The sequence below is a fragment of the Muntiacus reevesi genome, chromosome 8 (genome assembly GCF_963930625.1).
Source record: "Muntiacus reevesi chromosome 8, mMunRee1.1, whole genome shotgun sequence".
Classification (NCBI taxonomy): Eukaryota; Metazoa; Chordata; class Mammalia; order Artiodactyla; family Cervidae; genus Muntiacus; species Muntiacus reevesi.
Genome location: NC_089256.1, coordinates 60,298,675 through 60,312,230, shown reverse-complemented (window position 1 = coordinate 60,312,230; position 13,556 = coordinate 60,298,675). Strand labels below are relative to the sequence as shown.

Here is a 13,556-nt window from a genome sequence, read left to right as displayed (position 1 = left end):
GCTGAATTATAGAACATTGTTAAAGAAATGGGTTTCTAGAAGAACAGACTCACACTACTGAGTACAGTGTTTGGTTGCAAGAGGAGAAAAGTTCTTAATTTTCTGTAAGAAGTAAATCAGAGGGAAATTTTTGTTTTTTGAAGATGGATAAGTGAGAAACCTGTCTGATAGCAAGAGGATAAAGGACCTTTCAAAGAAGTGACTAAATATATTAGCAGAGGAGGGGTAATATTAAGCAGTGAAGGAGGGAGTAGGATTCAGGGTTTATACAGGTGAAGTGATTTTCATTAGTAAGGACTTCAGCCAATCTTAAAATAGTTAATGTTGGCCTTGATATTTTTGTTTATGAAACAGTTTCAACATATGCAAGATACAAAACAATTTGGTGCTTTCTTATTTTCATTTTACAAATGAAACTGGAAGAATAAATGATTTACCTTTGGTGACTCAGCTGTAATAGTGGAACTTGCTCTTAAACACGTGGTTATAGATCTAGCTTCTTTTACCAGAGCTTTCTTTCTTACTGGGGAAGTGTCTTAGGAAGTAAAGATGGGAGGACATGAAGGGCTCACATTAAATGGTCTCAGTTGTTTGTTATCTGGTGAGGTCAACATGACAAGTGATGGGACTCGAAGGCAAAGAGGAATTGGGACATAAAGGGAAAGAAGGACCTCTAGGCCACTGCTATGGGAAGTATGCAAGAAAGCCCAAGTTGAATTGAATGTCATGAGTTTCAGGCAGGTCACTGTATTGTGTCTGTCTTCTTCAGTGCTCTGTTGCCCTGGAGCAGAAATAGAACAAATGATAAGGACAGCTGAAAATTATAGAGTGTATACATATGCATATATAAGTACAATATTAACACTTGAAGTCCTGGGAAATTTCGGGCTGTTTGAGCTATACTAGTATCATATTTCAGAAAAGCCTAGTTTTGGTCACTGCAGCACCCTTTTTTTCCTTTTAATGTTCTTTTGTTTTACATTTTTTACACTATGCCACTAATCCTATTTTATGCTTTAACTTTGGCTAAATACAGTTATTGACGTGATGAAGTTAGTTTGTTCTGAGTATGATAGAGTGAATGTTACATTTGCCAGTACAGGCATACCCTGGGGATATTGTTGTTTCCATCTCAGACCACTGCAATAAAGCAAATACTGCAATGCAATGAGTCACATAAGTTGATTGGTTTCCCAGGGCATAGATAGAAAAGTTATGTTTGCACTACATTGTAGTCTAGTCTTTTAAGTGTGTAATAACATTATCTCTAAAGAAAAGCAGTGTACATACCTTAATTAAAAAATACTTTATTGCTTAAAAAAAGCCAAAACAATTACAATAGTAACATCAAAGGTCACTAATCACGGATTACTATAACAAATAATACTGAAAAAGTTTGAACTACTGCAAAAATGACCAAAACATGACACAGAGACAGGAAGCAAGCAAGCAAATGTTGTTAGAAAAGTGGTGCCAAAAGATGGATGCAAGGTTGCCACAGATCTTCAGTTTGTAACACACACAATATCTGGAAGCACTAAAGTGAAGTGCATTTAGAACATGGTATGCCTAAACTGACAGGTTGACCACTGACCAGACATACCATGGATTATACCAGATATACTACATACCCTTGTGAGTGATTTTTTTCATTTGTTTAATAGTTTCTTTAGTTTTCAGTATTCGTTTTACCCATATTCTGAATAGAAATCATGTTTTATGTGGATTGACTAGGTGAGAAACTTTAAAGTCTCTCAAACAGTAGCTGATATTCAGGTGTTTTTTTTTTTGTGTGTGTGTGTGTTTGTTTATTTTTTCATTTATTTTTATTAGTTGGAGGCTAATTACTTCACAACATGGCAGTGGGTTTTGTCATACATTGACATGGATCAGCCATGGAGTTACATGTATTCCCCATCCCGATCCCCCCTCCCACCTCCCTCTCCACCTGATTCCTCTGGGTCTTCCCAGTGCACCAGGCCCGAGCACTTGTCTCATGCATCCCACCTGGGCTGGTGATCTGTTTCACCATAGATAATAGACATGTTTCGATGCTGTTCTCTCGAAACATCCCACCCTCGCCTTCTCCCACAGAGTCCAAAAGTCTGTTCTGTACATCTGTGTCTCTTTTTCTGTTTTGCATATAGGGTTATCATTACCATCTTTCTAAATTCCATATATATGTGTTAGTATGCTGTAATGTTCTTTATCTTTCTGGCTTACTTCACTCAGTATAATGGGCTCCAGTTTCATCCATCTCATTAGAACTGATTCAAATGAATTCTTTTTAACGGCTGAGTAATATTCCATGGTGTATATGTACCACAGCTTCCTTATCCATTCGTCTGCTGATGGGCATCTAGGTTGCTTCCATGTCCTGGCTATTATAAACAGTGCTGCAGTGAACATTGGGGTGCACGTGTCTCTTTCAGATCTGGTTTCCTTGGTGTGTATGCCCAGAAGTGGTATTGCTGGGTCATATGGCAGTTCTATTTTCAGGTTTTTAAGAAATCTCAGGTTGTTTTTATTTCATCATCAGGTTAAGAGAGACGAATCTGGAGCGATACATGTTACTAAGCAAAAGCATCTTCACCTATACTATGACCTCATCAACTTTACTGTGAGTACTATTGGAATGAAATAGCCCCAATTACTTTATGTAGTTGTTTTGAGTCCATGTTCTGTTAAGGCTCCCAGGATTTCTGCCATAAACCATGACCTTTAGGATCGTATAAAATGTGGACAGAAGTGAAGTCCTGCTTGTACTGAAAAAAGTCTTGATATTGATGTGATGCTACACATTATTTTTATTGTCCTTCAGCCTGTTGAACACTGGCAAGATCACCAAAAGTTTTCTTTAAAATCTTGAATAGCTCAAAGGGTAGATCAGAATAATTTTTTCAGGGTCATTGCTGGGCTTTCTTTGTAAACAGATTTTGGTACTTCTGAGTATGTCCTCATTGGTTCAGGAGATACTATTTTCTTGTGGCTAAAAAATTTTGCAGAGTTCTCTCTACCATGCATCTCGGTCCTGAGCAAACTTTTGGTTTTAAAAAAAAAGATTATTTCCTTTCGTATCAATTTTTATAATAGATGATTTATTAATTTAGTTGCACATTGCTTTTTAAATCTCACAAACTTGATTTAGAAATAACACTTTTTTCCCATATACATTTCATGAAATAATTTTGTTCAACCTCTTCCCATGTATATTAGACATCAGTGTTTTGTCATTACCAGAATCCTTTGTGGAATTGTGTAATATGTTTTTCTAGAATTCATCATTGTCACTTGCATTTAAGATGTTTGAGGTATATCGTTTTTTTTTTTTTTGTTTGAGGTATAACTCTGTAAACATCTGCATATGATTCTGTCCCTGGAAAAAATTTCCCAACCACAGTAGTCATTCTAATAGTAGGACAGTGAGTGTTTTTCATTTGTCCTGTGACATATGCAAGATGTGACCCCTAACTGCATTGCTTTGTAAGTTACCTTTAAAAGGATTGTTTACACCGTGTCAACACTTAAAATAGTGAGCGTCTAATCCCAAGAATAATTGCTAAACATGCTAACATTCTTGGTCATTGTTTCTGTTAACCAGGTGACTTTTGAAAGTGTGTAAAATCTAACACTAAGTTTGTACAAGGCTAATGTGTCTTTTCTGAATGGTACTTTGTTTCTCAAAGTAATCAAGAGAGCACATTACAAAAGTTCTTTGTAAATGGTTTGAGTATCAAACTCTGTTTTCTGAGAGACAATGTTTTTTTGAAAAACCAAACCCTTCCCTTACAGCAGCCACTACAGTGATAAAGTATATATACATGTAGCATAGTTAAAATAGAAAAATTGATCCATTTTCAGCTTGATTGTTTTTGATTGTTATTTGATTATGCATATAATTTCTGAGCATGGGAAGAGATCATATAAATAAACCAAAACTAGTATCAGAGAAAGTGCAGGGGAAATACTTTGTTCTGGCTAATTTAGAATTCTCACTGTGCAGATTTTAAGACTTCATTTATTTCTTGGGGAGGAATTGAGAATTTTCAAAAAAATATTTTGAAAATAAATTTTATATATAACCTAAGAAATTTAATCAAAATGACATACTTCAGCAGATTTTAGCATTATTATTACTTTTAAAATTGTAGTAGTACTCATTAACAAATATTCAGACTATATAGAGAAATAGAGCAAAGAACTCTGCCATGATTTGTAGGTATGTTTTGAAGGAAATATATATTTTTTAAATAGTTTCCATTTTTAAATATGTAATACTTAAATGCTAACAATCATTCTTTGACCAGCTAGGTTTATGAGGTTTCATTCACCATTTTGTTTGATTAATGTCAAAACACTAGAAATGCAAAGTTGGTCACTTTTAAGTTATTGTGTCAATGTAGTACCTTTAAAAAAAATTTGGTAAAAAACAATTTATCCCATAATATCTATTAGGGCTCTTAGTTAGCCTTCTTTTATATTATGAATCACTTTAATACCATCAAAACTCAATACTATGCTGTGCATCTGCTGTTCCTTGGGCTGGTACTGAGTAGTTCTCGCTGTGATTGTGTTGTCATCACCTGATTGATTAAATGATTAAGGTCCTCAATGTCATTTAACTGAGTGGCCAAGCTTTCTTCTCGTCCTGGATGATGATGTGGGATGGGCCTCACTTTTGTGTTTCTGTGTGCTTGAATTATAGTGGATAAACTCACGCACAATTGTGCTCTTGGACAGTGTAGAGAAGTTGCATGTGATTGATCGGCAAACTCAGGAGGAACTGGAAACAGTAGAGATCTCAGAAGTTCAGTTGGTCTATAATAGCAGCCATTTCAAATCACTAGCCACTGGAGGAAATGTGAGCCAGGCGCTGGTAAGGGTGATCCATTATTTTAGTATTGTTTTGATAAACTTGATATTTTGTTGTTGTTTTATTTTAAGAATTCTGAGGGGTTATCTTTATGTCTTGATGTTTCTTTGAAAACCACTAACTGGGTTGAAGTTGTTGTGAATTTATACGTAAGTATTCGAGAATGTGAATTAAAATAATAATTCCTGTTATCTTCTGTTCAGAAATGTGATTAATACCAAAGAATTTTAACTTTTATACTAAAAATAATGAAGTGAAATTTAAAGTTCATAAGAAAGAAATTGTAAAAGCAAGATATTTTAGAAAGTTTTATATGGTGACAACAAGCCTGATTTAAGGAATTAAAAACTAGAGAGACAGGTAGCTTGTAAGGCTTTGGAAGTATATGGATAATTGCTAAAGACTTGAACAGGTATGAGCACTGTGGTCGTTGAAAGGCAAAGAGAGCTTTGAGAGAAAAATTCTTTAGGAATGGGAGATAGATGAAATGTAGGAGTCTGCAGAGAAGGAAGACCTAAAAGTTATGATTTTAGTATTAATTTTACTATATTTTAAGCAATGACAATGACATTTAGCAATTTTTACAGGTGTGTGTGCCAAGTCTTTGCGACCCTATGGATTGTAGCCCACCAGGCTCCTCTGTCTCTGGGCTTGTCCAGGCAAGAATACTGAAGTGGGTTGCCATGCCCTCCTCCAGGGGATCTTCCAAACCTACATCTCTTGTGTCTCCTGCATTGGCAGGGGGGTCCAGTCCAATTGCTGGGTTGGGAAGATCCACTGGAGATGGGATAGGTTACCCACTCCAGTATTCTTGGGCTTCCCTTGTGGCTCAGCTGATAAAGAATCCACCTGCAATGCAGAAGACCTGGGTTCCATCCCTGGGTTGGGAAGATCCCCTGGAGAAGGGAAAGGCTACCCACTCCAGTATTCTGGCCTAGAGAATTCCATTGGACTGTATAGTCCATGGGGTCACACAGAGTTGGACAGGACAGAGTGACTTTCACTTCACCCTTTACCACTAGTGCCACTGGGAAGCCCATTTACATAGGTAGTTTACAGTTAAATTACTTGGAATTGTGATCTCATGTTTCCTAAGTCAGTAATCTTTAAGCAGGAAATTTAGACTCTTGTGGAGCTTCTCTGCATAATTTCTTGGAAAAAAAAATAGTAATGAAGGTCATATTTATGAGTGTCTACAGCATAATATCTAACCATTGCTCAAATCTCCCTGAGATATTAGAACTTCAGAGCATAAATATATGTGAAAGAGTCTTCCAGTATTTTCAGAATTTAGAAACTAGGAAAATCCAGAAGAAGAAATGGTAATTCAATAGAATTCACTAGCTTAAGAATAATTATGGTCCCACACTTAGACATTCTCTTTTGTCTGGAAGTGTAAGTGTCAGTCACTTGGTCATGTCTGACTCTCTGTGACCCCATGGACTGCAGCCCTCCAGGCTCCTCTGTCTGTGGAATTTGCCAGGCAAGAGTACTGGAGTGGGTAGCCATTTCCTTCTCCAGGGGATCTTCCTGACCCAGGGATCAAACCTGGGTCTCCCACATTGAAAGCAGATTTTTTTTTCCATCTTAGCCACCTGGGAAGCCCCCAGATCAACTCTCCCTGACTCTTAGCAACTGTGGTGGCGGTGGCGGTGGTGGCATCTGAGTGATTATTAAAAACACTGATAGACTTTGAATTTGTACTTTCAGCCATGATGGAATAGTGGGGACTGGATTTGCTCTCCTATCTGGGAAAAAAAAAAATCAAGGGAAAAAAACCAGAAAACAAAAATAGTAATTTTCAAGATATTAGTGAACTTGAAAATAGAACAATAGGATCTATCCAAAATGAAACCGAAAAAAATTAAAAAAAAAAAAAAGTGACCAGTGAAGTAGCGTGAAGTAGCCTAATGTTTAGTAGAAATCTCGAAGGAGAGGAGAGAAAATATTAGAAGAAATAATGGTCAAAAACTTTCCAAAACAATAAACAGAAGTTCAAGAAGCTCAGTGAACCCAAACACAAGTAAAATGAACAGATTGATTGAAATGAATTGGAAAGAGGAAATATTAGAGCATGCAGAGGAAAAAGACACATTAAATGCAGAGGATCAGCGATAAGTGTAAGAGCAGATTTCTCATCTGACATAATCTGCAGTAGTCTCCAGAGAAGATATACCAAATGGCCAAAAAGCAGATGACAGGATATTCAACATTATTAATCATTATGGAAATATAAATCAAAATCACAATGAGATACCACTTCATGCCTCCCGGGATACCTGTAATCAAAAAGAGACACTAACAACTGTTGACTACAGTGCAGAAAAGTTGGAACATTCATATTTTGCTTGTTGGAATGGTGCAGCCATTGTAGAAAATATTTTGGCAGTTCCTCAAAATATTGAAGATTCCATGTGATAGAGCAGTTCTATTCCTAGCTAGTTACTCAAGAGGAATGAAGCCATATCTCCACAAAAACACTTGTATACAGATGTTCACAGCAGTATTATTCATAAGAGCCAAAAAGTCAAAACAGTCAAAATGTCCACCAGCTGATAAATGGATAAGCAAAATGTGGCATGTCCATGTAGCAGAATGCTATTCCTCAATTTAAAAAATGAACTATTTACACATGCTACAACATGAATGAACCTCAGAAATACTGTGTTAAGTGAAGGAAGCCATATGGAAAGACCATGTAGTGTTTGATTCTATTTATATGAAATGTCTATAAAGGGTAAATTTATAGAGACAGATGTAGATTAATAGAACTGGGACTAAGAGTAGGAATGAGAATTGACTGGAAGTGGGTAAAAGTTATCTTTGTGGAGTGATGGAAATATTCTGAAATAGGATTTTGGCGATGGTTGAACAACTGTACGTTTACCATATCATATACTTAATGAGTGAATTTTATGGTATGTAAATTATACCTTAATATTGTCATTTAACAAAATAAGTTGACTGTTTAAAACAAAAGTAATGATATTTTGTGGTACATACTTAATGATATGTAGAAGTAATAGGATGACAGAAATAGTACATGGCAGGGAGTGGGGAGAAGGAAATATGTTACTGTAAAGTTCTCAACATTATACATCAAATAATATATTATGTAAATGTAGACTGAGATTAGTTAAAGCTGCATATTATAAACACTAGAGTAGTCATTGAAAAAGTATCCCTTTATAAGTCAATAGTAGCAAAAAAGTAGATGTTAAAAATATTAAATTCAATGAAGCATAAAAAAAGAAGAGGTAGTACAGGTGGAAAACAATAAGATAATCTAAATCCAACTATATCAGTAATTTTAGGAAATGGAAGTTGTCTAAACATTTCAGTTGAAAGGCAGGGATTGTCATACTAGATTTATAAAAAGCAAGAACCAATTCTATGCTGTCTCCAAAAATCTCTCATTAAATAGAGTCATAGATAAGTTAAAAGTAAGAGGAAGGAAAAAGACATATTGTGCAAATACTAATAATTAGAATGGCTAATTATTTTAATATCAGATTAAGTAGATTTCTGAGTAGGGAATATTGCCAGAGATAAAGAGAAATTTCAAATTGATGAAAAGATTAATTTGTCAAGAAGACATAATAATCTTAAAGGCTTAAGCATCCCATAACAGACCTTCAAAATATATGAGACAATAACAAATCTAAAAGGAGAAACAGTCAAGTCCACAATTAGAGTTTGGAAAATTCAAAACTCCTTTATTAGTAATTAATAGAATAAGTAGACGGAAAACCATCAAGGATATACAGAAGACTTAAAAAGAATTACTGACCAACTTGACATAACTGATATTTATAGAGAATTCCACCCAGCAAAAGCAAATTACAAACTTTCTCAAGTGCAGATGGGGCATCCAATAAATTATATGCTAGGCCATAAAGCAAACAACAGTAAATCGTTGAAAGAATCATTTGGGTAAATCTGGAGAAAACTCAAATATTTGGAAATTAAGAACACCTTTATAAATAGCCCATAAGTCAAAGAAGAAATCTCAAAGGAAGTTAGAATATATTTTGAACTAAATGAAAGTGAAAATGCAGCCTATAAAAATCTGTGGTCTCAGACAGCTCATACAGCTCAACATCTTTACACGAACAACCCAGTTAAAAAGTGGGCAGAACATCTAAAAAGACATTTCTCCAAAGAAGACATACAGATGGCTCATAGGTACATGAAAGATGATCAGCATTGCTCGTTATTAGAGAAATGCAAATCAGAACAACACGAGGTTATCACCTCACTTCAGTCAGAATGGCTAGCATCACAGCATCTATAAATAATCAGTGCTGGAGAGAGTTAGAGAAGAAGGAACCCTCCTGCACTGTTGGTGGAAATGTACATTGGTCCAGCCACTATGGAGAACAGTATGGAGATTCCTTAAAATAGTAAAAATAGAGTTACCCTATGATCCATCAATCCCACTGCTGGACATATATCCAGAAAGAACTGTCATTCAAAAAGATACGTGCAGTCTAATATTCATAGTACTATTTACAACAGCCACGACATGTTGTGTGTACATGGAAGCAACCTAAATGTTCATCGATAGATGAATGGATAAAGAAGATGTGGTGTATATATATATATACACACAGACACACAGTGGAATATTACTCAGTTATAAGAATGCCAGATACAGTAATACAGATGTACCTAGAGATTATCATACTGAAGTAAACCAGAGAAAGACAAATATCATATGATATCACTCATGTGGAATTTTAAAAAATGATGCAAATAAACTTATTTACAAGAACAGAAACAGGCTCATAGACATATAAAAACAAACTTATGGTTACCAAAGGGGAGAGTGGGGAGGGATAATTAGGAATTTGGGATTAATATATGCACATTACTATATCTAAAATAGATAACCAACAGGGGCCTACTGTATAGCACAGGGAACTATATTCAATATTTTATAATAATCTATAAGGGAAAAGAATCTGAAAAAGAATGTATATATGTAAAATAACTGAATCACTTTGCTGTACACTTGAACTAACACAACATTGTAAATTAACTTCAAAAAAAATCTGAGGTCTATAAGTCAATTTGAGGGTAATTTATAGCTTTAAATATGCTTCCTTGGTAGCTCAGCTGGTAAAGAATCCACCTGCAATGTAGGAGACCCCAGTTTGATTCCTGGGTCAGGAAGACCCCTTAAGAAGGAATAGGCTACCCGTTTCAGTATTCTTGGGCTTCCCTGGTGGCTCAGCTGGTAAAGAATCTGCCTGCAGTAGGGAGACCTGGGTTCGATACCTGGGTTGGGAAGATCCCCTGGAGAAGGGAATAATTACCCACTCCAGTATTCTGACCTGGAGACCTCCATGGACTGTATAGTCCATCGGATCACCAAGAGTTGGACACGACTGAGTGACTTTTGCTTTCACTATAGCTTTAAATACCTTAAAAAAAATCTCAAGTTTGTAACCTAAGTTTCTATCTTAAAAGAAACAGAAAAGAGCAAATAAACTTGAAGTATATTAAAGGAAGAAATAACAAAAGTGAACACAAATCAGTTAAGTAGGAAATGGACTAATAGTAGAGAAATCAAAGAAAATAAAGCTTGTTTTTTTAAAAGATAAATTGATAAAACAGAGTAATTCAGAAAAAAGGTGCAGTTACTAATATCAGGAATGAGAGAGATACAATCACTGTGTAGTCTGAAAATATTAAAAAGATAATATAAATAACTTTATGCCTAAAAATTAAACAATTTTAGGTGAAGTGGAAAAATTCTTTGAAAGGTACAGATAACTAAAGCTGACCAAGAAGAAATGAAAATCTAAGGGCTTGTATGTTAGTTTGATTCCTACAAAGAAAATCCAGGCTTAGGTAGCTTCACTAGTAAAGTCTATTATAATTAAGGAAAAAATATCAATTTTACATAAAAATCTTTTTAAAAATAGAGAAAAAGGGAGCACATAAATCTTTTTATGATATCAGCTTACTTCTGATAACAAAACTGAAGACATTGCAATAAAGTATAATACAGATCAATGACTTCATGAGCATAGAAGCAAAAATCTGTAAAATAGTAGTAAATAGAAATCAGCAATGTATGAAAAGTGGAATCATTATCAGATGGTGTTTATCCAAGTCACACTCGGCTGGTTTAATATTCAAAAGTCAATGTAATTCACTATGTTAGTTTAGTGTAAAAAAAAAAAAAAAGGTCATACCACCATCTCAAAAGATGTAGAAAAAGCATTTCACAAAATTCAGTATCCGTTTCTGATAAAATTCTTAGCAAACTAGGAATAGAAGGGAGCTTCTTCGGCTTGATTAAAAAGAACATCTACAAAAATCCTACCACTGACATTGTACTTAAATTTAAAGTGGTACTGCCAGAAACCCAGACTGAAAAGAAAGTGCAAAACCCTGGTTCTGATCTTCTAGAGGAAATATAGAAGCAGAGGAACATGTTAAAGGATTCCACTGGGATGCCATTAGCAAAATTCAGATAGTAGGAAACTCCAATGAATAAGTGTTCCAGTATCTTCAACAAATAAACTTCATGGAAAGTAAAGGACTGTGAGAGATAGAGGCACACTGACTCTTAAGAGATGTATCAGCCTACTTCAGTGTGTGGCCCTTATTTGAGCCTTGACTTAAACAAATGAAATGTAGAAACAAAGAATAAAAATCTCAGTAATGTTTGACATTTATGAGGCAATTTGAAATCAAACACTGATCAGATATTTGATATTGAGGAATGGTTGTTGATTTTTAAAAGTCTGTCAAGGAAATTGTGTGGTTATGTTAAAAAAGATTTTTCATGCATATACTGAATTTTTGTAAATGAGGTGTTCAAAATCTGAGATTCATTTCAGAGTTATTACTGTGTTATAGAGGAGTCAGTGGGAATTATAGATGAAACAAGATTGAGCTTATAATTAATGATGCTAGTTACTGGATACATTGGGTTTGTTATTTTATTCTACCTTTGTATATATTTTTACAATTTCATAAGAAGAAAAATTACTAGTTATAAGTTCTTCACCACATATATTTTGGAAGATTTGTAAATACTACTGTATGTAAGCCTCTCAGAAAGTGCATGGTTTTCAAAGATGGAAAAACATAGTGTCAGAACTTTGAAACTTATTTAAACTCTGTCACCCAGTAGGTGACAGAGCCAAAATTTGCAACCCAGATTTATCAGGCAGTAAGTCTTGCTTCTATTTGCTGGGCTGTGCTGACTTTCATATACTGTGCTGCTTTATCTTCCTGTTTGCTTTTGTGTTTTTTGTTGATATTTATTTCGAAGAACTTGAAGGTATCATTTCAATTAGCCCTATTCTTTGCCGGAAGCAGAAACTCCCTGTCATCTAGTAGTGGGCAGGTTGCAACAGTTTTTCTTCAGATTTAGAAGTTGACATGTTCCTCCCTTTTTTGCATTACTCTGAAAGATAAAAAGACCACATACAAGCAGAGAACTATTTTTTGCACTTTGTCTTTTCTGCCACCTCCACAGACAGAGTGGCACTCGACTGACATTTTTTCCCCCTCTCACTTACAGGATGAAAATATATTGTCTCTGTAATCCACATTCTTGAAAATTTGAGACTTCTAATGCATGTAGTTTTTACTTTAAAATTTTTTTTTTTTAGGCTTTGGTTGGAGAGAAGGCTTGCTATCAATCCATAAGTAGCTATGGTGGTCAGATCTTTTATTTGGGAACAAAAGTAAGTTCTTCCACTTTGTGACTTGGTGTTTGTTTGTGTCAGGAGAGTTGGGGCTGAAGGAGGTTGCTGGTAAAGAGGGCAGGCAGTACATTACAAAGTGAATACTGATCAGCAGTAATTGAAAACTTTGAAGGGTTAGATGATCATGATGTTTAATTAATTTTTTAAAAGATTGCCCCTTAATTTTATTATAGGTTAGTAGAAGATATTGAATATAATTCTTTGTACTGTACAACTAATTAATTTCCTCTACTTTTAGACATACTATATTTTTACTTTTGTTTAGGTTCTGGTTAATAGGATGCTTATTTTCTTTATTCAGAGGTATACTTTCTCAATCTTCCTTCACATTTATGTTTTCATGACCAGGAAGATAACTTTATTGTATATATTTGTCATGTAATTAAGATGTGCTTTAGCTTAGATCAGCTTGTGCTCACTTGCTTAATTGTGTCCAACTCTTAGCGACCCCATAGACTGTAGCCTGCCAGGCTCCTATGTCCATGGGATTTACCTGTCAAGAATACTGGAGTGGATTGCCATTCCCTCCTCTAGGGGATCTTCTCAACCCAGGAACTGAATCTGTGTCTCCTGCATTTAGCAGGCGGATTCTTTACCACTGTACCACCTGGGAAGCCCTAGATAGCTTAGGATATATTATTAATAAAATGCATTGAGATATTTGACTTAGAATAGGAACTTTTTGTATATCAATTTGTCCCTCTTTTTTTGAACTTTTTGTTTATCAATTTGTTTTTGTTTTTTAAAGCTTTTTGTGTATCACTTTGTTCCTTGTTTTTTTAAACTTAGCATGTTGGGAGATTGGATTTTCCTTCTTCTTTGTCCATGGAATGAATTCCTTGGACTATAGACTTACTCACTTTTAAATGTTTGATGTACTCTTTTTCTTTTTGGTCCACGCCACATGGCATGTAGGATCTTGTTCCCCAGCCAGGGAGCAAACCTGCCTGCAG

General features: G+C 35.1%; 1 protein-coding gene across 6 annotated transcripts in view; it reads left to right on the top strand.

The window, feature by feature from the left end:
* Window positions 1-13,556, top strand: part of VPS8 (VPS8 subunit of CORVET complex) — a 315,494-nt gene that overhangs the window by 79,680 nt on the left and 222,258 nt on the right. For all 6 annotated transcript variants that reach the window (XM_065943535.1, XM_065943540.1, XM_065943534.1 and 3 more), the window contains exons 14-16: window positions 2,540-2,620; window positions 4,706-4,876; window positions 12,508-12,582. In XM_065943535.1, the coding sequence (XP_065799607.1) occupies window positions 2,540-2,620; window positions 4,706-4,876; window positions 12,508-12,582 (327 nt within the window). The remainder of the gene's footprint in view (window positions 1-2,539; window positions 2,621-4,705; window positions 4,877-12,507; window positions 12,583-13,556) is intronic.